At 43.3% G+C, this 26,468-nt stretch overlaps 1 protein-coding gene across 6 annotated transcripts in view; it reads left to right on the forward strand.

Moving 5' to 3' along the window:
• Positions 1–26,468, forward strand: part of foxp4 (forkhead box P4) — a 98,960-nt gene that overhangs the window by 36,752 nt on the left and 35,740 nt on the right. For 4 of the 6 annotated variants that reach the window (XM_033626217.2, XM_033626220.2, XM_033626219.2 and 1 more), the window contains exon 3: positions 16,087–16,176. In XM_033626217.2, coding sequence (XP_033482108.1) covers positions 16,087–16,176 — 90 coding nt within the window. The other 2 variants (XM_078166215.1, XM_078166221.1) reach the window with 2 other exon arrangements.

Here is a 26,468-nt window from a genome sequence, read left to right on the forward strand (position 1 = left end):
TAATAAAGTTTTGTTTTTCTCGTATGCCTCCATAGAAAATGGGCAAGCAAATTGATTTCTTGATTGATTGGGGACCCCGTTTAACAATAGCAATCTACATCAAAACATCTATTTACAACCAGTCACAAAACTTGTGCAATGTAATCCAAGTCTTATTCATTTAGTCATATGCACAGTACTTCCCAAACACATGCATTGTGGCTAAAAAAATCTTTAGATACGTATAGATAAGTTTCTCTTTCTCTTTCTTTCTCTTTTTCTTTAAAAATCAATATTGTCTGACACAGACGGCTCCTATACTGACACTGGTCACCTGACAACACTGTATAAGAACCTGCTCTCATGCCTCAACCTTAAAGTCTTGGATATACCTCTTCCTCCTCCTCCTCCTCCTCTTCTTGTTCCTTTCTCCTCCACGCTTGAGTTTCTCACCTGAAGGTGTAGTGCAGACCAGTGTTGGTGCTTAAACACCATGCCAGTGCGCACTGGAGCAAAAAAGACACACACAGAACTCCTGACAGCGCGGTGTTGTCAGAACACAAAGCCGTCTTTTCCTTGGGCCCCTTGGGAACCTGAGAGAAATCACAGCCATCTCCAGACGTCAAATCCCTCCACTGGCCTCCCTCTGTCTTCTGTCTCCCTCTCAGGGTCTCCATCTTTCTCTGACTCTGTCCTTTTCTTTCTCTCTAGTGATAGATAGATAGATAGATAGATGGATAGATGGATAGATGGATGGATGCAGGACAGGACATAGGTGATGTAGGTGGTCAGATGAGGAAGTGGGTATAGGAGGTATTTGGGAGATGGGACATTCAGCCGGAGGGAATTGAGGTAAAAGGAGGGGCAAAGCGGCAGCACATTTTGGGGGAAGAGGGGTGGGGGGGCATTGGTGGGCTGTAGAGGAGGAATAGAGGGATGAGGGAGGGGTGTAACGCTGAGACGTGTCAGAAAAGGGCGCCTGGGCCTCCCTGTGGAATGTGGCCTGTCTGCCTCCCCAGAAAGAACAGAGCAAGAGAGAGGGAAGAAAGGGAAGAGGGGGCAAAGACCAGTTCTGCCCCATCATCGAGGGGGAGAGAGGAGGGAGGAGAGGGAGGGAAAACAAAGAGCGGAGTTATGGGGCGAGAGGAAGGAGAGGTGGAAAAGTGAGAGTGCGGTGGAGAGTGTATGGCACTTTGTTGAGGTGCCGGGCACGGGTGTAGACATGAAATGATGCATAGCAGAGGAGAAATGTAAGCAGGATAAATCCTAACAAACCTCAAAGTGTGTGTGTGTGTGTGTGTGTGTGTGTGTGTGTGTGTGTGGCTGGGAGGAGGGTGCTCTGACGAGAACCAGGTGTCTTCAATTCTTTCCTTTTCTTTACGTCTCTCATCCCCCCTCTTCTCTCTTTTTTTTTTTTTTTTTCAGATGTGAGTCCACACTTTGAGCGCCGTCACTTCCCCTCACCCCTCCATACTCACCCATTTCATGTCCCCTCCTTTTCCCTCGCCATCAATGAATTGCTTCCAGCAGCTACAGTAGTAGCAGCCGGTGATGCCGGGAAGAGAGCAGGGGAAAGTAGGAGGGAGAGGAAAGAGAGAGAGATGGTGACAAAAAGGTGCCGTTTCCTCTTAGGAGTGCCACTCATCGGTCAGCTTAAACAACCAAGGAGAGCTTTTTTCTCCCTTTTCCTCTCTTCCTTCTCTCTCTCTTGCCCTTAACTTGCTCTTACGCGCAAATAGAAAGTGAGAGGCAGATTGTAGCGGTGGTCTCCCTTCCCCAGGGGTTTAAAGAGAACATTGGCTGAGAAAAAGGCAGTTTTAGAAATTGGTTCGGAGCTTCGATCCCCTCTCCCATTTGTCATAATCTATTTTTTCGCCAGCACTTCCTTCTTCTTTTTTTTTTGCTCTCTCAAATGCACATACACATCTTTGTTTCTCTCCCTTTTCTCTCTCATACTCACACAGGCAGTTACACACATGCACAGAGCTGATGTGAGTTAATGAAGGGTGTAATTAAGGAGCCACAGTGATGACTGGAGATCAGGGGGAACCGATACAGATCTCAGATATACACAAACACTGATGAAAGATAGCTGTTTTTTCCGTGTGCGCATGTGCAAGAGTGCGCATATGGGTTCGATGGTGGGAGCGCTTTGCAGACAGATGTACGAGATTGGTGTGTGCGTTAACAGATGAGGGGAGATGCTGGATGATTCAGATAACGTATGGCTTCCTGTTAGATTGGCTAGACTCAGTAATTATGGCCTGTGTAGATGGAGGCAGGGAGGTTTTGAGACGCATGCGACTCCATAGCTCCGGCCGCTCTGGCCTTTGCTAAATTATGGGAGGTGCATTTTGGTCACTGGGACAGTTATGTCCTGTTTGACCTCCAGCTCTCCGCCAGAGTTCACTTTCAGGTCAGGGGTGCAGAGGAGACAGAGGTGAAGGGGTGGCTAAAGGCGGCGAGGAGGTGACGAAAGTAGACATTTTCAGACACATTTTCTACTTTGTCAGTGCAGTGGGATTTAATTTAATTACATTATACTCGCGTATTGTGCATCCGCATGACAGGTTGAATCCCATGTGCATCTGTCTGTCTGTGTCTGTCTGCATGTGTGTGCATGTGTATGTGTGTGCATGTGTCCGTCCATCGTGTGTGCGGGCCAGTAAATCAGTCCCAGGCCTCTCTCTGAGTGCTGTCACCTCCTAAAAGCTTTCCCTCGGTCTGGGCCAGGCCTTCCTCTTTATGTTTGAGGTCAGTATAGTTCGCAGGTCACCAGAGGTCATGCTGAGACAGAGGAGGGGCCAGTTGGGTTGCCTAGCATCATAGAACACCCACTGCTGTTACCGCGGCGATACAAAGAGACCTATAGAGCACCAACTTCCTCTAGGAGTCTTAAAGGCACCGGCAGGTCCCTTTATCCATCTTCTTTGACTTTAACTTCCCTTTTTTCTCGTGCTGCTGATCTTTCTACACATGAATCTGCCCATATGGAGTGATCAAAACTACTGCATGCTGAATATTTAGATCCATTCATACTCTAACTGCTTGTATTGTTCAGGGTGGCACTCCCATGCACTGCAAACACTTTCGCATTCCTGCACTCCAGACATAAACAAAACACCACAAACACACCTGCAGATCTCATGGTGATGTATTTCCCATGACTCCCCTTCCTCATATTTCTCATTCAGTGATTTTTTTTTCACACATTGAGACCTGATTCCAAGATGCAGAGATGTTGTATTTATGAGCACCCATAAAAATTGTTTTATAGCTTTTTCCAGCCAGGCCACTGAATGTCAGAGAATCCACTGAGTATGATTTTTGTTCTCACTATTGACGTCCTTTCAGATTCTTTTCTTTTGTATTTCTCTGCTCTGTGACCTCCATATACACTTTCACTCTCTAATTACAGAGTAATGTCTTGAGGAAAAGCCACCGTTTGACAAGTTCTTAAAACCATAGCCAGTGGCCCCCCCACTGGCCCCCTCTGGCGAAAATAATTAGAGGCTGACACTACTGTCTTTAAGAGGCTGTGGTGCACTCATTGTTAAAACTAAAATTAAGGTAGTGGTATCTTGAGAAACTAGACAACCTAAGGCATTCATGGTGCCAACCAAGATGGCATAGCTTGTTGGCAGGAGGGCTAAATAACACTCCGAAGTTAGTCTAATATTGGCAAGGAAACATCTGGCACGGCCGTTTTCAAAGGAGTTTTTTGAACTCTCACCTCAACTTATCTGAATGAAAATGGGTTCTATGGGTACCCACGAGTTTTCCCTAAACTTGAGTAGACTTCCATCCATCCATTCGTAATTAACCTAGCCTGCATGTCTTTGGACTGTGGGAGGAAGCTGGAGTACCCGGAATCACCTAACTTATGCATATATAGATACATAACACATTAAAACAGGATTGTTGCGGATCTCAAAGTGTCAGATGTACTGGTATCAGTCTGTGCACATCAGATAACTAGTGACATTAACTGGAACTTAAAGGAAACCAAAGTTTATCACTATGCGATTCCTTAACTCACTATATTTTCAACTAGCCTATATACTTCAGCAGCATTATTGAATCACAGAAATTTAGATATGGCTTTTGGATCTTGGTGAGCTGCCCCGCCCTTTTCAGTTTCCCCATCCGGCCACCCCTATGAAAGATTTCTGGTGGCGCCACTGATCATAGTCAATGGATACATCATAATTGTCACATTGAATGAAGTGGAACTGTAAAATCAACTTAATGTTTGAAGTTTAAATAAAGTTTATTATCCAAGCTGCTCTGGAGAAGCATGCTTCAGTGCTACAGGTCTTGTGGATAAAGAGTAGACGGACAGTAGACATGGTCCACCAGGCCAGATCAGCCGGCACGGACACAGTCACGGTTGGTTGACCCAACCAGCCAAGAGGCTCAGAGACAAGAATAGACAGATACCAACAGGATGGGTGTGTGTGTGTGAGTGTGAGTGTGTGTGTGTGTGTGTGTGTTTGTCCTGTCTTTGTTGTGGAGACTGAGTTATACACACATCCCCGGGCACCTGAAGGGGTTTGGTTGGGTTTGGTTGCCATGGGAGTGTTTGGAAGCACTTACACCAGGCAGACCTAGCTGCGCTGTCAGGTAAATAACACACACATGCACACACACACACACACACACACACACACGCACACACACACATAAGCGGGGAGGGACACTCTTCATGGAGAAGTTTCTGAGGGTGAAAAAGTTGATTGTTGAACCTCGCTCTTAAGAGGGTATCACCATGGTGACCGAGACCTTTTTAGGAGGTCGTAGGTCAGCGAGCAAAGCTGCATGACCTCATTACTACTTCTAGTCAGTGACACTGGGGTGTGACTGTGAGTGTGTGTTTGTGCATGGATGTCTGTTCACATTGGTCACCGTCTTCTGCTTTCTCGTTCACAAAGCAGCAGCTGTAATTGGTTTTAATTGACGTGTGCTCGGATGCAGTGTTTCAGAGTTCATTAAGGGGCAAAGCATTCAAAAAGGGAAAGAATTAGTTTACAGCCTCCACCCTCACAGGTCAGACAAACCTCATTTCTTGGGTTGAGTCTCATCTCTTCTCTTAAAGCCCCTCACTCCCTCCCTCATTCCCCCACTCCGGACTCACAGAAAGTGATGGACGCCGAGAGGGGAAGAAGGGAAAGCGAAGAGTAAAGACAAAATGTGCAACGCTTACAAGGCTGCTAGGCAAGTAGTTACCCTGGAAACAGTCGAGAGCCCAGCGGTGCACACAATGAACGCACACACATACACACCACGCACACAATAGGTGCAGAGGGCTAAAGTGTTGCTAATTAGCTAGTCTGCGCTGGTTCTTTGTGTGAGCCATTTTAAAGGAGAGATTAGAGTCAACAGGGAGGAGGAGAGGAATGTAGCTCTTCTCTCTCTCTTTGCTTTCTTCTTGAGCTCTGGGACAGTGTGTGACGGCCATGTTTTTTTTTCACCTGAGAGACAGAGTGCATTTGTTGTCCTGTCGGTTAAGTTTTCCATAACTAAAAACATCTGAAAAACAGCTAGTGTAGTGGAACTTAACTTGAGTTGATGTCTTCTCATTAAGACAATCCTAAAAAGTCAAATCGGCAAATACCAAACTCCTAGATTTCCTCTTCTTGCTGCTATTTAATATTCAGTATATGAAAATGGGTATTCATGAAAACTTCATGAGAACCTTTTTTTCTGTTGTCACTCAACTTAATTAAATTAAGATCATAATTAAGGCCATAAATACTGCTCTAAATTTATGCTCATTCAAGGACAGATTTTCCAAAGAAAGAACTTGTGTTTTATATGATAATGCTTTATAATTAATATCAGACACGGCAACACTTAATTTAACTCTGCTTAGCTAGGGATGCACCGTTTTATCAGCCAAACGTAGGTATCTAATTTCACCTTGTCGACTGCCATTGGCCTATCAGCAAATAAGATGACAATCACCAGTGTTAGTCTGTTGTGTCGCATCAATTTTGCGCAGGCTTAAAAGCAGGGCTAGAGACTAATGTCGTCCCATCATCCCATCGTCCTGGTGACCATAGAAAATGCATTAAGAGGGGACTGGAGATCTTCACTGGGAAGCCATCGGGACGAAAGGGCACAGTAAACTCACTATGAATGGAGATGTACTACGTGTCCTGTGATGAAATTAGCAGGGGGAGAGATAGTTAGCATTAGCTGATAGTTAGCATTAGCTGTTAGCAGCAGGTGGCTGGAACTAACAGTTGGTCGAGGTTGCATTGAGTTACATTATGATGCATTCAAGCTCTATTTCAGTAAAAATGAGTATTAGGTAACGGTAAATTTTATCGTTATCATGATGTTTTCAAATGTTATCCTATAAAATGTAGCTTTTGGTGAGAAACTTGAATACATACAGCTGTTTGAAGGAGAAATTTGATGATGTTTTTACAGCAATATAAAATCGATATTAGAGAAGGAAGTAGGAAATATGTAACAAGGCTTTTTAAGCACTTTTTATGTTTTATATGTGAAAGATTATATTAAAGGATGTTTCAGAAATTTATATGACTTATATGTGCTCATTTCAAAGATAGTGTAATAAAGGACTGAATGACTTTAAAACAGTTCAGTTATTTCTTTGTTTCCCTGGCACAAAAGAGGCAATAAATAATAACAAAAACAAAATAAACTACAACAAAAGAAAAAAACATCGGTATTAGCTTATTTTAAACACTGGTATCGACTCAGAATTTCCCAATTGCACCCAGATATTGCGCCAATTATTGTAGGTGACAATGAAGATGAAAAACTGTGTGTACACACAACTACATTAGGTACAGTAAGTCAAAGTTGAACCAGCTGTATTGTGGGTTTCCTCACCATAAAAAAAAGTTTAGGTAATAACATTTCGTGTCTTTGTCTTTGCTCTTTTTACTTATCCTGATGGACTCCTAACAGTTGTCGAGCAGAGTTCCCACTTTCTCAGAATCTCTGAACAAAATTGTTAATTTAAGAAATTTAATAATGGTGATATAAAGATAACCGCATGAACAAAAATAAGACCCTGTCAAAAAAAAGTTATAAAATAATAGAGGTTGGACCGGGCTTTGAGGTATTTTAAATTGAAAAATGTGCCCGCTCACATCTGGTTGTATTGACCCTCTTACTAAATCACACAGTCCAGCGCACGCACACACTTCCCCATTTCCCCTTTTTGGAACGCACCCCACCCCTGCTTCTCATTTGGGGAAGTTAAAGATTTTGTTCTTGTTCAGACCTTCTAACTTCTTGTACAGCAGCCAGCCTTTGTTGTGCCTGCCCACTTCCGGTGTTTGTATGTGTCTGTGTGGCAAGGGTGGGTGCGAGGGTGTGTCCATCTCCATCTCCGCAGCCGCAACCAGGTGTAAAAACCCTCTGAACCGAAAACATGAAAGAGTTTTATTTCCATCGAAGCGGGCAGCCAGGCTAATACTTTTACAGGCCACTGACTAGGAGCGTGTTTTTCTGTTTAACCAATAGGCGTCTGTGTGTGTACATTTGTCTTTATGTGTGTAATATGTGTCTGTGTATGCATGTGCACATGGCAGACAGTCTGTGTTTGTGTATGTATGTGTTTTCCCTCTGTCTCCTGAGTGGAGTCTTGGCAGTGTCTTGCATGTGTTATTAGTTTGATTTTTTTTTTTTTTTTTGGATATTAATAATAACAGTTAAACGGTTTCCATATGTGAGGCCTGGTTGCCAGGCTAGTGCTATCCTCATCATGGGCTGGCCTCGCACAGTCTAGCCTCACAGGAGTTGCTCTGGTTGGGCAGGAGAAGCAGCTTAAACTCTGGAGGTCACCCAGCTAAGACCCAACACCTAAGTGGCCTTGTCTTCCCAGGAGCATGACCAAACTACTTAACTGTCCTACCTTATACAAGATGAGGGCTAAATATTACAAGGTACACTGTGTGTTTATGTGTGTGTGCGGGCGTGTGTGTTTTCCGCTGTGGGCTGGGTCTGTCTGGAGTGAGACCTTCCTCCCCTGCCAAACGAGCTGTGTTGAAAACCGCAGGGAAACTGCATATGTGTATATAATGTATGACGTGTATTTGTGTGTGTGTGTGTGTGTGTGTGTGTGTGGAAGGAAACTGCTGTAGAGCTATTTGCCATCAATTAGCCGCCTGGACTGAGATGAGGCCTACAGTACAGAGGGAGCTGCTTTTATATTCTCAGGAAGGGAGTTCCTCTCTCTTTCTGTCCCTTCTCACCTCATCATTATCTTTAATTGTCTATCTCTTTATGCCCTTTTCCCTTCACTTGACAGGGAAAAAAGCTGACAACATCTCCTTAGGAAGATGGGTAGATTTCTTTCTGCGTGTGTGTGTCTTAAAGATGTATGATGATGAATTGTGTAATGATATAAAGCAGTCCTGGGTATTCAGTCAGCTCCTTTTTATGACTGTGCGTATACCCCTGTGAATCAATAGAAACATTAGATGAGTGTAGGGACATAGTTGAAGGGGAGAGGTTTTCTCGTTTCACAAAACAGTTTTGAACTGAAGAGAACCATCTGGAAAACGGCAGGGTCCCCGGAGTTTAGAACAGGTCCCTTTTGTGAAAAATAGGATGTGAAAAAAACTCTAAAATCGGCCAGGGTTTTCAAACATTACGGCATATTTTGAAGTTCTTTTGGAGTTTGTGAGTTTTTATTGCGTTGGCTCTTGGACGCGGTCTTTCCTCTCTTTAATGGTCAGTCTGGGCCGAGAGAAGCTTGCTTCAGCCGTTTTAAAACCTCAGCTCTCGAACGGTGCCTTTATATTGCGGAAACATTACATTAAATAGCTGAACAGGATTGCGGCTGGCTGGTGTTTCTGAAGGTGTCCCAGATAGTTCCAGCTCGGCGGCGGCGGCAGCGGCGGCCTAAACAGATTGAGGTATTCAGTGTCGTTTGAGCTCAGTTATATTGGTGGACAACTGGTTTGAAGCCCCCATTGCTATGAGCAAAAACAAATGGCAGGAAAGCTGGTGAAGGGAGGCCGGAAAGACCTGATTAATACCAGAGAAGGAGAAGGAGTACGTGAGGAAGAGTCAGGGGTAAGGGGCAAAGTCTTGGCAGAACATAGTTTATTTGTAACCCACCGTGAAATTGAGCGGCTTTAGCAGGCTTTGGTTCAGGCTGCCCCTTACCCCTGTATGTTTACCCCTGGAAACCCCTGCTCTGCCCCAAATATATACACCACTCCCTGTTCCCTTACACCTTTGACCTGTAGTCAAATTACATCTAACTTTGAAGGCTTTGACTGTGTCGTGAAATCCGTGTATTTTTGCCTTTGTATATAGTTGTAATTATTATAAACAAGTTTTCTCACAACAGTGTTGCTAGTGCTGGAGTTTCTCCAGTTGCTTTAAGACAGTGTTCACTTATTATTATTTTACCTGCTCAGCAGACCTGCTGCCTTTCTTGTGCTACAGAATAAGTTATATTTTTGACCTAACATAATCCTACAAATTTCCCATTAAATTTAACATCCTGTGGAAAACATGAGCATCAGTGAAATTACCTCCTGTTATATTTAGTTGGCATAAAAACTTCCAGACGTTGGCCTTGATGGTTGCATGGTTAACAACTACAGCAAGCTACAGTATGAGACTGTCAATCTTCCCAGCAATTGAAACAAAAACTGTATGTGGTTTTTACTGTTAGACCATTTTATCGATGATGTATTCCTTTAAAATGCAACATGCGACAAAGCTATTGTAACTGTCCCTTAAATATTGATGTACTAATCCTACATACGGCTTTACCTTTAACTACCTATCTCAGTCCCACAGCTGCCGTCAAAGCAGTGTGTCTTTGTCTGACAGTCAAAGGGAGGCGGGGGTCCTCTCATAAGGCCAACAGCTGCATTCACAAGCCTTGGTTTCCATTGGCCTGGACAATCTATTTTAGGCCTCCGTCTAACCCATATCTGCTCTCAGAATTTACTGTGGCGAATAAGGGTATGGGTAACAGATTTCGAGAGACGAGAGGGGAGGGGGGCAGGGCACAAGAAAGACAGAATACTTGGAGAAGTGCCAGCCAAACTTTTGCGAGTTATACATTATATAGAGAGAGAGGCAGAGTGAAGGCAAGAGACAGATCGGGTGATATAGACAGGGAGCAAGAGAGTAGGAGTGATCTGGGAAAGCAATCTGGTTTTTGTGGTGAGTGACAGTGATGCATTTGATACGTGAGATTCCACCACGGCTGTAACCAAGCCTTCACTCACATATGCCCCAAAGTCATATAGCAATCCCGCTAACTGTCACCTCCCCAGTAATCCCTACTTTGTGTACAGCGTGTGTGGGAGTAACTACTCGGCCAGTTTGTGAACACCGGTGAGCTGCTGGTACTGTAGTATCATCATCCTTTTAACAAATAGATTGCGTTACATCTGTTCTGTCTTGTTTCATCCTCTTCTCTGATCATGATTCCCTCTGAGCAACTGGAGAAAGAGAAGGAATCACAGATAAGAGAGACTTAGAGGCAGAGAAACTAGCAGAGAGTAGCAAAGACTAAGAAGGAGAGAGTAAATTAAAGTAGGAGAGGGGTCTATTGGAGTTTGGAGGTGTTTTTTTAGTGTTAAAGTGAGGAAGCTCAGTGCAAACGGATACAAGGGATCACAGGAGGGTGACCCAGGAGGACGGCAGCATCGACGCAGCTTTAACTTGGCTTTCAGCTTCAATGACAGCACTCAAGAAAGGAGATAGAGAGAAAGAGGGAAGTAAGTGCGGAAAAAAAATAGAAGATCCACCGCTCCTTTCTGAACCCGGTCTCTCTCACTGATCCAAAAATCAGAAAGCGTGCAGGCCTGTAGAGAAGCAGCTGGGTGTGACGGGCTCTTTTCTACATCTTCACCCTGTATCTATCTACCACTCTCGCCATCTCTCAGTCTCTCCTGGGGAAGAGAAGGGGCTTTAGGAGTGGAGGAGCGGTGCATTACTGGCCTCTCTTCCCAGGCTGCTGAGCTGGTGAGGCTGGAGAGGGGATGCTTGTGTGGCGCTGGAGAGATCTGTTGCGTCCGACGCTGCCCGAAACATCTGAATCACTTGCTTCGTCTGGCCTGGTGTGGCTGTGTCATGGACAGATGCTCCTTTCTTTTTTTTTTTTGTACTCTCTTCTTCTTGGTCTAAGAGCAAAGAAATGTGATACCACCTGCCTCCCCCTTGCCCTTCCTAACTCCCTTCCCCTCCTCCTCCTCCTCCCTCAAGGACAGCCCACTGTCTGCCCCGGGGCCTGTTTATCTACGGGGGGGAGATGAGGAGGAGAGGGCAGGAGGGGGACCGGTTTGTTTCGTTTCGGCCGTCAACAATGGACCTCAGTCTGTGCTGACGGACTACTCCAACATATGGTACCCACCTGTCTCTCTCCCTCTCTCTCTCTCTCTCTCTCTCTCTCTCTCTCTCTCTCTCTCCCCCTGCCTCCCCCTCCTCCTCTGCGACGTCTTTCTGTTTAGATTTCTTTGCTTATTCCTGCGTTCCCTCTCCCTGTCTCACCCAAACAAACTGGGCGGATTAGAGGCCAGATTCATCACATACACAGACCTGTTTGCTTTAGCAACCTGAGCCAGGCCCAGGCACAGGCACACACACACACACACACACACATACACACACACTTTCACATAGAGTATGGATATAGGCATGTACACACACACTCACATACACACATCAAGATCATCACACACATGCAGCAAAATGAAATTTGTATCCTTTTCTTCTAATGGATCCCCCCCCCCCCCCCCCCCCCCCCCCCCAGAGAAAGAGAGTTGTCAGCCATTTTTCGGAATCCCGTTAAGGAGAGAACGTGTGTGTGTGTGTGTGCATGTGCATGTGTGACCCTGCTGAATTAAAAAATGCACTGTTATTAAAGGCTGTGTCAGAGGCGATGATTTACAGAGGGGAGCGATGACAAGTCAGAAGAACTCACACACACCGAGCTGACACACTCACACACACACACACACACACACACACACTCACTCATACTGTGCTCTCAGGCCTCCAAGCTGAGCAGTGACCTCCTCACCCCTCCTTCCCCTTCCTCCTCCTCCTCCCTCCCTCTCTCACTCTAATAAAACCTGTCTGACACCACTGATGTGTGTATGTGTGTGAGTGTGTGAGTGTGTTTGTGTGCGTGTGTGTGCTCCGCGGCAGCACAAAGACTCTGTTGTTGGGCCTCCCTCTTAGGCCTCCCTCATATTTTCTTTAAAGGTGCAGTGCGCCCCCAAGAATGCCACAGGGGGAGTGGGGAGTTGGGGTTGGGGGAGTCTAGGAGGAGCTGGTGTGTGTGTGAGTGTGTGTGGGTGGGTGGAGGCAGGTGGGGGGGGGGCATGCTTTACAATGCTACAGCTCACACAGGTCACAGGGAGAAAAAGGCAAAGAGTGAGTGTGAAGAGGAGAAATGAAAGAGAAGGGTCAAAGCAGAGGAGTGCTTCTTGACAAGGTAGATATGAGAGAGTTTGGCTCTGCCCCTTTATGTGTGTGTGTGTGTGTGTGTGTGCGCATGCACCAAACCTGTTCTCCTTTTCTCACTTCATAGGTTGAAAGTTCAAGTTTCAAGGTGGAATTTATTTACCTATAAAATCTGTGAAACTTAAAGTCTTCCTATCCCAACCAGTGCTGATTAGAGAAGACATAAATACCCATAAAATAAAAGTATAGATTCAGTTAAAGCCAACTTTTGCATTTGAGTCAGTGAGCCAACATTACTCCAATAACTTGTAGACAATTTAATGTGAGACAAATAAAGCAGTTTTAAATATGTGTTAAATGTATTATAATATATAAAGTTTACTAGCTGTAGTGCAAAACAAGACATCATGACATAAGAATATAAAGGTGGTGGTGGATGAAGACATATCTGTAGCTGAGTCAGTTATTGTATATATTGGAACGCTTCATAGAGTAGTATCACTCATATAGTGCTGCCCTTATCAAAGGAAAAAAATCCAACTATTTAAAGGTCTGTTTGAAGTCTGTTTAAGTAAGTTTCACCTCTGGTCTCAGAAGAACTGTTGCTATGGTTACCTGCAATTTCCTATGCCTTACATACTGATTTAAAACAGTGACTAATCAAATCCTGATCATATGATCACATCACATTATATCTTTACAAAAATCTGCCATACAGTTAAAGGAGTTCTTTGTGACATCCAGAGCATATCTATGATTTAGAGTTGTCTCCATATGGTTCTCAACATGGAGGTGGCTGAGCCATTGGCTAGCAGCTAGCGGTGCTAACAGCACAAACAGTGGTAATAATGACAACAGCGCTGACAGAGCTGATGGTGTTAATGGTTACAGAGGGTGGGTTTTACACTTCTATGACAGCGCCGTCTGGATATCAGCTGTAACTTCCACATGAGCACATTGCAGAGTGGCTAGCCAGTGGGATTCACATGCACCAACATGCACGTGCAACTGGGCCGTCTACCACAACACATAACAGAGAAACTTGAATTACAACACACACAGAGGTAGTATAACTTCATTTTCTGCTCAGGATGCTATTTTTCCGCCATGTCTTTACATAGCAAGTTGTTTGCTGCTATATTAATGCTCTGAACGCTGTATACAGCTCCTTTAATTATTCCAAGAAAATGATCAGTGTAGAAGAGTGAGTTTTGTGTGATGTTTTGTGTGTCCATAGTGACACAGATTCAATGCATTACTTTTAGAAAATTTGTAGTTATGTTTCTATATACTGTGTATTTATATCAGCCTATAATAAACATATGTTCCTGTAGTTATGCTATAAAACTACCCTTAAAAAATACCATCTTTACAGTATGTAATTTCAGCGTTTTTTTTTTTCTATTAGCTGTGGCACATCTGAATAAACCAGGATTTAAACCCACCATACAAACTTGGTCGAAATATCTGAAGAGCTTTGTTAGTAGTTGTCTCTCAGTACACCCACGTCCATGCATACAGGCAGAGGAGAGGAGACAGGCATCACCTCTGCTTGGTTGTAGCGTTTATGAAAGCCATAAATGGCTCTTTAATATAGTGGTAATCAGGGTGGTAATTTGGGTGGAATTGTCCCTTATTGTTGCCAGACATGCCTCCCCGACTCCTGCCAACACACACGCATACGCACACACACAGACAAACACATACACTCACTCTTGGGCAGACAGGGTGTTCAAGGAGTAATTCACACCACATGCCAACAAACTGGGCGGTTGTGTGTTTTTTTGGGGGGGGGTTCTATGTGTGTGTGTGTGTGTGTATATGTCTGCGCCTGCTTTAATGCTGAGGTCAAACCAGTAAATGGGAGGGGGTTCCCAAGATTTTTGTTAAAGTGTTAAAATACATGTGTGTGTGTTCTTGTGTGTGTGTGTGTGTGTGTGTGTAGGCACGTCCACAGCCACGTCCGTGTGTGTGTTTTAATTGCGGTCTCAGCAAAAGTAGCAAGTGTGCTCGATACAGATGGTTTTCATCACTCTGACTGCACGGCGGACTTCTCTCTCTCTCTCTCTCTCTCTCTCTCTCTCTCTCTCTCTCTCTCTCTCTCTCTCTCTCTCTCACTCTCTGCCTCCCTCTAATCTCCCCTCTCTGTTTTTGTAATTAAACGTTACTTAATGTACCCCGAGCTTCTAATTTGACAATTCATTAAATATGTGACAATATACAGTAAGTGTGTGCCGCGCCGTTTCACAGCGTTACAATTTTCTGCGGTTGTGAAATGATGCAGGAGAACAGATTTCTGGTGCTGCATGATTGAGTAAGAGCTTCCATGGTAAAGAACGTCCCTTATTCTGGCCGTTAATTTGCGGTGTCCGCGCACACACACATGCACACACAGGCACAGGCACAGGCACACACACACACACACACAGACTTTCATAAATCAATATTTACTGAGGAACCTTTCCCCTTTGAGTCAGAGGAAGCAAATGTGCATCCTGCTGTCTCCCCTCTATAACCCTCTGTCAGGAGTTTGTGCTGGTGTGTGTGTGTGTGAGTGTATGTGTGTGAGTGTGCGCTTACAGTAAGTGCAAGGCAGCTCTCGTGTTTTGAGATGGGTGTTTTCTTGTTTTGTTTTAGGAGCAGTTCAGACATTCCAACAAAAATGCCCTTTCCTCGGGGACTGATTTGTCTTAGTGATAGAGAGCTTGAGTCTTTAACGCTACAATAAGCGACACAGCAAAGAAAAGAGAGAAATATAAAGACACAAAGAAAGACAGTTTTAGTTTTTAATACAGTTAAGGGTGAGGAGGACAGTAGCTGGGGAGAAAAAGGAGATATGAGAGGCAGTGGGAGGGATGAGGTCTCGTTGTCGGAAGGATGAATCGGCAACACTCAAGGGCAGAGTGAAGGAATGGAGACAGAGAGCTCGAGAGCGATGGTGTCACTGGTTTGAATGGACAGCACTGGAGGGGAGAAAGGGGAGAAATGGGAGGGGGAGGAGGAGGCGGAGGAATGAAGAGGTGGGTGGTGGTTAGTCATAGCTCTTTAGGGCACATCATGGCAAACGGCCCCCTTACATCACTCTGACACACACAAACACAGTGCAACTGACACACATGAAGATATGCTGACACACTTCTGCCTCAGAGGATGTGGAAAACCCTCTTTGCACCTTCCCCGGAAATGAGAGGAGGAGGAAAGGGGTGTGGAAGAGGGGTGAATCAGAGAATCAGAGTATCAGAGGGAAGGGCAAGGAAGCAAAGAATGGAAAGGAGGAGATGGTCAGAGTTTGGAGAAGAGGTTCTGAATGAGCTGGTATGAATTCAGAGACGTAGACACGCGTACAAACACAGATACACACACTCGAGTGTGCTGTGTGTGCGCCAGGTGGACCTCTCAGGTTGAGGAAATCCAACCTGACAGCTTGGCAGAGGGAGAGAGTGCAGAGAGTGGCCAGTAGGAGAGTTTTTGTGCTTCTCCTTTCTCTAATTTGAAGAAAAAAATGTGGCTGAATAGGTGTTTGAAACTCAACTTAAACACATGCATTTTAAAAAACGAATTAACTTTTGTAACTTTTGAAAGGTGTTTCACTTTTATGAGTGTGTTGTTGTTTAATACTGCAAATATTTCACCCCATGATCATGTGTGCATGATGAACATCTGATCATCTCTATTTCTCCCTCGTAGGCGCTCCAGGCAGCCAGACAGTTCCTCCTCCAGCAGGCCTCTGGACTCAACTCCCCTGGCAGCAACGAGGTCAAACAGAGCCCTGTGCAGGTCAGAGCGCGCACACACAAATGCACATATACACACACACAGATGCACAACCCGAGTGTTGCTTTGTCAGAGTCTGTATAATATTAAGCCCCTGGCTGCTGCAGCTTTGCCTTCACCAACCTGCCACGTCAACTACACAGTGTGATATAGGCGCATACTTTTCTCTCTCTCGCTCTTTCTCTGTCTCCATCTCTCTCTCTCTTTCTCTCTCTCTCTCTCTCTCTGTGAGTGCATGTGTGTGTGATTGTTAATGTGTGTGTGTGAATGAGGTCTTTGTAGTGATTGGGTAGTGAGCTGTTTTCAGAGTTGAATTCCACAGTAAGCAGAGAGAGTGGGGTTAGCTGGAGTGCAGGATCCCCACTGAAAGACACTTGAGGAGGGCACACACACACACCGACAGCACGCACACACATTATTACTATCAGTGCACGTTGATTAATATCACACATGACATTACTTCTGGCAGTTCTTTACAATTATGTGATGTGCAGAGTACATGCAGAAGTGTGATTTGTAGCCATGTCTCATATCAATAAAGTGGGGCCATGGGTCTACTAGAGCAGCGAGCAGTCTGGCTATTGCACTGCTCTTCTCATTAACGTGCCACATGATAAACAGACAGCTGGACTATCACTGTATGGGAAATGAAGGAAGAGATGGAAGGAAGAGAAAAGACAGATGTGAGTCAGAAGTCAAATTTCATTTGCAGTGTCTGAAGCCAGTAAGGTGCTTGTGGACAAAAAAATCCTTTTGATATTCAAAGATGATCAGGTGATATAGTGAAGGCTGTCTAGATAAAAGGCAAATGTTTTATAAACTGTAGGGGTGGGTGATATATCCATTAAACTTGATGTATCGCAGCTTGTTCCACATGGGATGTATAAAATGACTTGGTCACAAACATTGCAAACAGCTTTGGCGTTTCGGTTCTCTCAAGTTGCCCTCTCCAGTGGCCATCTCCCTTTCACAGACACACACACAAAAACAAGACTTACATATAATACGTCACACGCACTGTCCTGCCCCTCTGGTTGCTTTTTCCTGGGAGATAGTGTGTGAGCAGGCAGGCATGGGTTTCTGTATGTGTGGAGCTCCAGGCCGCTATCAATTTAGTTGCATTTTGTAACCATGGAGCACCAGTGCTACTTGCAAATATAAATATAAAAATTGGAGAGCTGTTAGTTTGTTTGCTGCTCACAGTGAATTAAATCTTTTGTGTAACGGGACCGTTTTAATGGTTTGACTTCTTGCTAACTGCTAACTGTTGAGTAAAAGCTTCAAGTTCACAGCTAAATCATCACCTCTGGCACGAGAGGGCGCTTCAAAAGTAAAGCACCAGTGGTTCAGCTTTGTTTTATTTCATAATTACAATACTTAATTTAACTTTATTTTAACAATACTTACATTTTATTACAACTGTACTTTATTCAACTTTATTATAGCAGTACTTTATTTAACTTTATTCGATCAGTACTTTATTTAACTTTATTATAACTGCTTTATTTAATTTTATTATAACAGTACCTTATGTAACTTTATTATCACAGTACTTTATTTAACTTTATGTAACTACTTAGTTAAACTTTATTATAACAGCAATTTATTTAACTTTATCATAACAGTACTTCATTTAACTGTGCTATAAGTGTACTTTATTAAACTTTAATGTAACAATACTGTATCAAACTTTATTATAACAGTGCGTTATTTAATTGCATTATTGCAGTACTTAATTTAACTTTATTATCATTATTATTTATTCAATGTCATTGTAACAGTACTTTATTTAACTTTATTATAACTGTGCTTGATTAAACTTTAATATAACAATACTTTATCTAACTTTATTATAACAGTACTACATTTAACCTAATTATAACATTTTCTTTAACATTATTGTAATAATACTTTGTCACTTTACCCTATTTAATGTTTTTTTTTTACCAGTGTTTTATGTAAGTTTATTATAACAGCACTTTATCAAACTATATTATAACAGTATTTTAGTTAGTAGTGTAGTATTTTAGTAGTCTACAGTAGCTTAGAGGAGATTTTTAAATATTTAGATATATATCATGCATTACGCTATAGCCTAAAAATATTGTAATATTATTCATTGGCCGTTATACCCAGCCTTAATATGTTGCAACATTTACTTGTAAGTGTTAGAACATAAAATGGAACTGCTTCATGGATGCTTGTACTCATAAATGTTTAGTGTTGGCTCCTGTTTTTCCGGGAAAATTCCTCTGTTGCAAAGAAGCTGCCTTTTATATGACCAGCAGCAGGAAGAGGGTTTTGTTTGAAATAAACAGAGGAAGAGCTGGGTGTTTAGTAGGAACAGGGGTGGCCTCCATGACAGAACAGCAAAAGGAAAAAAAAAAAAAACAACAGTCACCTAGAACTCAAAACGTCATCAACAGAAAGACCAAAGAAAAAGATTTTGCAGTGTTGGCCACACAGTTTAATTGCCGAGTGACCTCTGGGAAGTGTAAAAATGCCACAGAATTAATGACTGCTTATTACTGGAGATGTCAGAAATGAAAGAACATTTAAAAAAGGGGGATCTTGCGGATTACACTTTAATCAAAACCCGAATTGGAATCAGAATCACTTTATTTACTTTGGATAGAGACTGGCAGTTAGAGAAATTACACAGTGACTTTAACGGGTAAGAGAATAAAAAAGAAACAGTTTAATTTCAAAGACTGAAATTACATTTATACCTGGAATGAACACAAAATGGTTGCACATGTCGCCTAAATTAATATAAAACCACATGTCACAGTAGTTCAGACATTCACCTAAAAGTGTGGTCTCCTCTGTCTCTGGCCTGCCTTCCTACAATCTTATCAGACCCACACACATGGTTTAAATCCACACGGCGGTCGATCCAAAGGGGTCAGTTTGTGTCATCGGAGCCTCCCTCTGACCGGGGTCAAACACATATCGGACACTACTCTGCTTTGACGTAAGATGGGAATTTCAATAACTGTTGCTGATGTGTAAACAGTTTTTCTCTCTCTGACTCATCTTTAAAAGAACAAAAAGAGATAGAGAGTGGGAAAGTAAGAGGAAGCAAACATGCAGAGGGAAGTGATACTGAAAGTTAGAATGTGATGTAAATCTGTTGTTTAGCAATGAAGTGTAAAGAACTACTGTTGATCCTCTGTGTGAACACTGACAAGGGATTAAGCTGTGACAGTACGCTCACATGAACGAGATCAAATGCAGGTTGAGCTGCCTCATACACAGTTTTTTGTATGAAAGGAGTGTTACCTACTACTGCCTTCTCGCTTTCTCTGTCTTGGACACACACACACATACACACACACACTCCCACACCACGCTACCCCTCCTCTGTTCTCTCCATATCTGTCTTGTTTGTCTTGTTTGTTGGTGCCTGGCCTGGCTAGCCTCTCTGTACTCTCCAGGGCATCCACGCTACATCTCTGTTGTCTGAGCTGTCAGCTCACATGGCCCCACGTACCCTGCCAACACACACACACTTGGATTTACATTTGTGTGTGTGTTTGTACTTGGAGCCTCGCAGTCAGAAACACAGGCACAAACAACACAGCACAAAGCGTTTGTTTGCGCACAGCAGCAGCACTGAAGTTGTTTACTAGACCTTGTAACAAACCTTACAACTAAGGTGGCGCGCAGAAATCTCTTAATTACTGTCATTTGCAGCTTTATGATCGTTTTTAAAATGGCAGCGACTGCACTCGGTCGCTGTAATTGAAGCAATCATCCCGTCGGCCACAGGGAGGGTGAGTGAGCGATGGAGCGAGTGAAGCCAGACATTTAATCTGGTCATTTCTAAAGGTGGCAGTAAGCAACTGTACAGTGACACAGTGGCTCACATCAGGCACAAAATGGCCGTCCTCAGGTTGGTTCCTGCTGGGCTGCTCTCACACATGCAAATGAGCCTCAGCCAATAATGAGATCTTTAGGAGCTCGATAATTAGATTTTTCCCTTCTCTCTGAGGGAGAACGACAGAGGCAGACAGGGAGAGCGGGAAGACTTCTATTCGTGTCTTGACTTCTCTGGAGAAGCCTTGGTCTGCGCTGACAACCCCCCACCCCCACCCCCCATCCGCACCCCTGTTCTCCTCTCATGCCCCCCCCCCCCCATCATATTTCTCTTCTTTTCTTTATTTATAATAGAGGGGAGGATCTGAGCTGAGAGCTAAAGAAACTCTGAGATTATATCTGCTTTTTGATTGGTTGTTCAGAGATGGTCTCTGTGTTTGGCTGGCTGTGTGAGATGGTATCAATCCACTCTGTGTGTGTGTGTGTGTGTGTGTGTGTGTGTGTGTGTGCATGTGTGTGCGTGCGTGTCACTGTCATGTGTCACATTCAGGAGAAACTCGACAATAGCGCAAGTCTCTAGACAGGCAATTGCGGGAAAAATTGATTGTGTGCAACAAAATTGTAGCTACAGTTGCTGAAAAGCACAATAATCAGAAGAGTGTGAGGGATTATTTGGGAGTTTGACGATTCAAAACTAAAGAGGCGTTTTAATATGACATTAGAAACAAATATTACACAGATAGAAATAATACTCAGTAATGTCGGTAGATAATGATAACACTCCAAACGACGGTCGGGAAATAGGAGAAAATTGCCATTTTGGATGGATATGTTAAAAAGACCGTTAAGCTCATGGTTGTTGACTCAAGACAAAACAAACTGGGAATTGTTAATAAAGAAGTTAGAAAAATCACAGGTTTGAATCGGGTATTAAAGTCAACAGCAGTAATATTTCTTTTGAACTATTTCCTTATTCAGCAACTACTGCTGATGTGCTCTTAAGCAAGGCATGAAACTTGTGGCTGAACCAAAAAGCTGCCATGTAAATCACTTGTTTTGGCATTGTGGAAAACAAGGCAGTACTTGTATTTATATATCTGGGTGGACACAATCCCCCAATATTCAAATATGCTAACCACCCCCCACAAGTAATGATAAATACATACTTTAAAAAATGGCTGGTCTATGACAAGCAACTGGGCACCATCGTGTTGTCTGCAGTCCTCATTAGCAACTGTAATCAAAGTCATAAATAAACTGAACAAATTTGATGGTGTACTGCAGTTCTGCTTGTGGTTTGTCCAGGTGGTGATACCGTACACTGCCAGAACACGGCTTATTGGCATACTCAAATAACATATATTTACATTATATTCATCAAATAGCTGATAATAATAAGTCTGAGAAAAGTGTCAAACATGTTGCACTGCATGTAGCTTTCATTTATTGCGTATTCGCATAGTATTCTGTATAGCTGCACTTGCTAATGATCAATTATATAATATAGCAGGAAGTATGTTTTCACACTCTCAAATTTTTTGTGGGCAGAGGGTAGGGGGGTGGGGACTAGACAGGGGGAGGTCTAGCCCCAGTGTTGACTCACTGGCTACAGCATTGGTGGTTAAAGAGCATGCAAGCTCAGTCAGTCCTTCCTGAATAAGTCTAAGTGAAAAAGACTGTTCCTTTGTAAGAGATTACCCTTGAAAGATATCCATACCCTCTGTGGTATTTGGATCATTTCCCTCTTTAGGTGTGTGTTTGTAGTCGGTATCAGACATAATTGGCCACAGTTACCGTAATTGGACGTGGCACGCGTGCAACTGAGTGAATTGGTAGGCACACAGTTGGCAGCGAGAGTGCCAATTGGCGGATTACCCAGCATGATGCATAGCATGCCTTCACGACCTGCCACACGTTCCCTACAATGGACACACTTGGCACACGCTCATAAAGTGGGTGGGCACAAGCAGACACATATACACCCACTTGGCAGACGCACGACTGGCACACTTAACACACTGCCACTTGGCATGCACACATACAGATTAACGCACGTGCTTGGCTGTGGCCCATACGTATGTAATTGAATAGCGCGGTGTCCTGTTTTCATGTATTATTGAGGAGCTCGTTTAATTAGGAAAAAAATGAAAAGACTCATTAGAGATATGTTAATTAGCTTGCCTCTCTGCTCTCTGGAGAGGGCTGGCACCAGCACAGTGGGATGGAGGGAGAGAGGGAGGAAAGACGAGAGGAAGAAACTGAGTCATGTCAGTCTTAAAACAGAGTTTATTTCAGTGAAAATACATTTAATCAATGTTACATTCATAATTCTCCAGTTTTCTATATGTTGCTGGATAATTTTCCGCCTTCCCCGAGCTGCCCTGTTTGAGCCACTACAGGTTTGTGAAAAACTACTGAACATAAGGATTTGGAGGCAGGGTTCAAAGTCTTTTAACTAATCAACAAAAGTATGTGGAAAGATGAGTGTTTAGCCCCCCAGAGTCTGCGGTACTGAAGCGGTTCCTTCTCTCCTTCTCTTTTATTTCCTTTCAAAGTGTTTTTCCCAAAGCACTCCTTTTGTCCACTCAATGAAAGTGCTTAGTTGGCAGTTTCTCTTATTTGATGTGGAGGGAATTGGGGCTGCGTGTGCACATGTGTGTGTGTGTGTGTGTGTTCGGGGCTAGTATGGGGTCCTGACAGTTTGTGAAGGGTGTACGGGAGGAGGTTGAGCAGCCAGTGGAATGGGTTTGGCTCTGGGCAGAGGGGTGGACAGACAGAGGGGAAGGATGGAGAGGAGAGGTTTGGGTCTGGCCACTGAAGTGTGAAACTCTTATTTTGTGATTTGAAACATGAGTGAAATCAGTAATGAAATATGGTCGATAACGGCCTCTCACACTTCCCAATGAAATGCCCCGACTGTGTGTGTGTGTCTGTGTGTGTGTTTCTGGAAATGTGTTGTCATTTTTATTCTGAAGCACTGGGGCGTTAGATGGAGGGAGGCGGCGGACGAGGGGTGGAGAAGGGAGGGTGAGAGGGGGGGAAGAGGAGGAGGAGGAGGAGGATTTTCCACTTGAACTTACTGGTCTTTCACTGTCCTCTCTGAAGTTTTTTTTTTTTCTTTTTTTCATTTGTCTGGCCCCTGTCAGCGAGAGCTGAGTGTTATGCTCGTCCACTTGCATAGTGTATGTGTATGAGTATGTGCCTATGTCAGCATAGAACAAGGCCCAGTTCAGCGACAGGCCTGCTGAGATCCCTACAGCCTGCATTCCCCTGTGGGCTCAGGTCTCTCTACTGTCCTCACACTTCTATCATTTCATCTGTTCATCCATCCCTACACTCATGCATCCAAACAACCAGTCATCCATCCTCTAACCTTCATCTCAGCCTCTTTGTTCTCACCTTATCTCCAAGAGACAAACTTTTACACCTGTCTATGGTGAATATAGCCAGATACATATCTCTATATATGATATTATATTTGATATTCTAAATATTATTATTATTATAAATATGTGAAAACTACCCCTATCACTTAAAGTATGCGCTTGTGAGCTGCGAGTAACTTGGCAAACAATTCGATCAACAGCAGTAGAAGCTCAAAAAAACAAGAGAATAATGCTGCGTTCACATGGAATCAGGAAGACGGTAGTGGGCAAGAGCAGGACAGTAAAATATGGTGAGGCCAGCAGAGAGTACTGGCAACGAGATGGCACTGCTGTTAACTTTTTGTCATCCTTGACAACAGGATTTACAACTGGATATTGCTTAGCTCATTTACACAAGGTGACAAAAACACAAGTGATGTGAACATTACTAGAATTATTTCATAAAATAATAAACACTAAATAATTTGATTAAATATATTACATTCTGCACTTTCTAAACAATTTTACGTCACCATTGCACCATATTGTCATCCAGGTTTCGCTTTACCATCGTGCCATTCCATTGGACTGTCACTGGACGTCCAGAAGGTGTTGTCGGTGTGCTGTCTACCATCTCTCTGATTCCATGTGAATGCAGCATAAATGTCAAGAAGTACTCAGAAAATTTCTTAAGTAAAAGTAGCAATAACACAGTGTAGAAATACTCTATTACAAGTAAAAGTCAAGTTACCAAAAGTTTATTTAAGTTTACTTAAAGTGCCAAAAGTAAAAGTACTTATTATGCAGAGTGACCCATGTCTGAATAATGTACTTTATATGACTGGATTATAGTTATTGATGCATTAATATGTACATCTTGCAGTTGGTAAAAGTGGAGCTCATTTTAATTACTGCTGAGTAGCTTGTGAATTTTCGCCCGAGGATCAGTACACACTTATCTTAACCTATTTGTTGATTGTATTCTGTATTAATAATCTGAATCTGTAAAGTAACTAGTTAATAAAGGTATCAGATAGATGTGGAGGAATAAAAAGTACAATATTTTCCTCCGAATTGTTGTGCAGTAGAAGTACAAAGTAGCATAAAATGGAAGTACCTCAAAAATTGTACTTAAGTGTGGTTTGTGAGTAAATGTACTTAGTTACATTCCACCACAGCCAAAATGTCAACTTTGCACGAGCTAAGGAAAACAACCCCGTTTTCAACTTTGCGGCATTACTTTTTCCAGACAATCCAGTGGTTTTTAAATGCTTTATTCAGTTTGAGAAGTTGAGGAACCCATAAAGAAAAATTCAAAATCACCACATTTGGCGATACATTGTTTTTACTGAGTAGCGATACTATCAGCTACATAAAGCTTGTGTGAAGAATGATGTGCAATTCCAAATACCAAATAATTAATAAAATACATCAGTCTGTAACTAACACAACACATACTGCATTTGCTTGCCCTTGTGGCTTGCGCACACACACACACACACACACACACACAAAACTGTGAAGTAAAGGCAATTGGTAAAAGACAGAAACATGCACACAAAGATTCAATAAACCTCCTTTGGCACATTGGGATTTTTTTTGGCACCAGCTTACACACTCACATTGTTCGTAGACACAGACAGAAACATTACTCAGCAAAAAGTCTGAGGCGGTAAGATGCCTGTATCATCCCCAACCCCACCTGGCTTCGCTCATCAGTTCCCCCCAGAGTAATGTGGCCCCTGGCCCCACTGCAGATTAGCTGGAGGAGGGGTACTCACCACACACAATGGGGCCCTTTTACTTCCAGTGGAGGCCTGGCCCTGAGCTCCAAACAACGCTCTCAGCACAGTGGGCGCTCCTTCTATTTCTCTTCTTCACTCAAATGCTTTCCTCCTTCACTCCTATGCTTTTCTCTTTCTAGCCCCCTTGCTCTCTCCCCTCAGCGCCTCCACCTCCACCTCCCCCACCCCATGCTCTCCTCTCATTTCTTGGCGTGATGAGCACAGACAGGCTGTTTACCTGGAGGGACTGAAAGAGGGGAAGGAGCGATAGTGATGATAGCTGGTGAATAAACAACCAAAAAGAAGGAGGGGAGTTCACCACACATCATTAAAGCCTTTACACACCGAGACACAGCGCAGTGCTGACTGTATTCTAAACGGGAGGCTCTCATTTACCCCCCAGCCTGCAGGCAGCTACAGTGGCAGAAGAGGGTCACGCAGTTGCCATGTGCATGAATAAGCACAGATTTCTCCCTTTGCTACTGCTGCTGCTAATGTGTCAAACGTTTGCCAACATCCAATCAGAGGAAGACAAGTTTGTGGCGATGGTGACATCCAAGAAGGATTTAAATGTTTCTGAAAAAGGATGCCAGAAAAACATTATGGCCGTTTATTACAGAGTGAACCAAAGACTTTAAGACCCTGTTTGTACTTGTTTTTTTTCCGAGACACATCACCGTTCACACCTGCGTATATAATGTGTCTCCAACTGACTTCTTCTGTTCAGATTTCATCAACGCCTACATCACTTCCGCTGGAAGGTCAAAGGGCCCCATGCACAGTTATTATGTCCAAACTCTCACCAGTCACATCAGCGGTTGTGTTATTACAGCTTGAGATATCACTGTCAACAGAATCCTACATATCTCCTTCCACAGGGCAAAAAAATAGACGGTCACACAACACTTTGTCCAAGTTGTCAAGTTAAAGGGCATTGGTGGCAGGGGCGGAGCTGGTGGAGGCTTCTGGGGCCTCGAATGTTTTCTCAAAAGGCCTGAATCAAAGCTTCTTCCTTAAAAACTCAAATATGATTGAGTAAATGTTCCTCTGTTGGCCTAATATTCAGTTCAGAGTATTAAAGACCACATTTACTTGTCATTGTTGGGGATCCTTCATTTAAATTTAAGGCAGATTATTATGTGATAGATTCAAATGTAGCCCATTGTCAGATCAACATTTGTTCTGTGAACTCTACTCCAGCATAGTAGAACAAAAATACGCTCCGAGATTAGTAATCATATTTTACTCTAAATTCATACCTTGAAAATATTATCATCAGACAGATTTTGCCTCTCTTTAGGTGGCAGGAGTAAAACTTAGTCAACTT

This window comes from Epinephelus lanceolatus, chromosome 1, assembly GCF_041903045.1.
Source record: "Epinephelus lanceolatus isolate andai-2023 chromosome 1, ASM4190304v1, whole genome shotgun sequence".
Classification (NCBI taxonomy): domain Eukaryota; kingdom Metazoa; phylum Chordata; class Actinopteri; order Perciformes; family Serranidae; genus Epinephelus; species Epinephelus lanceolatus.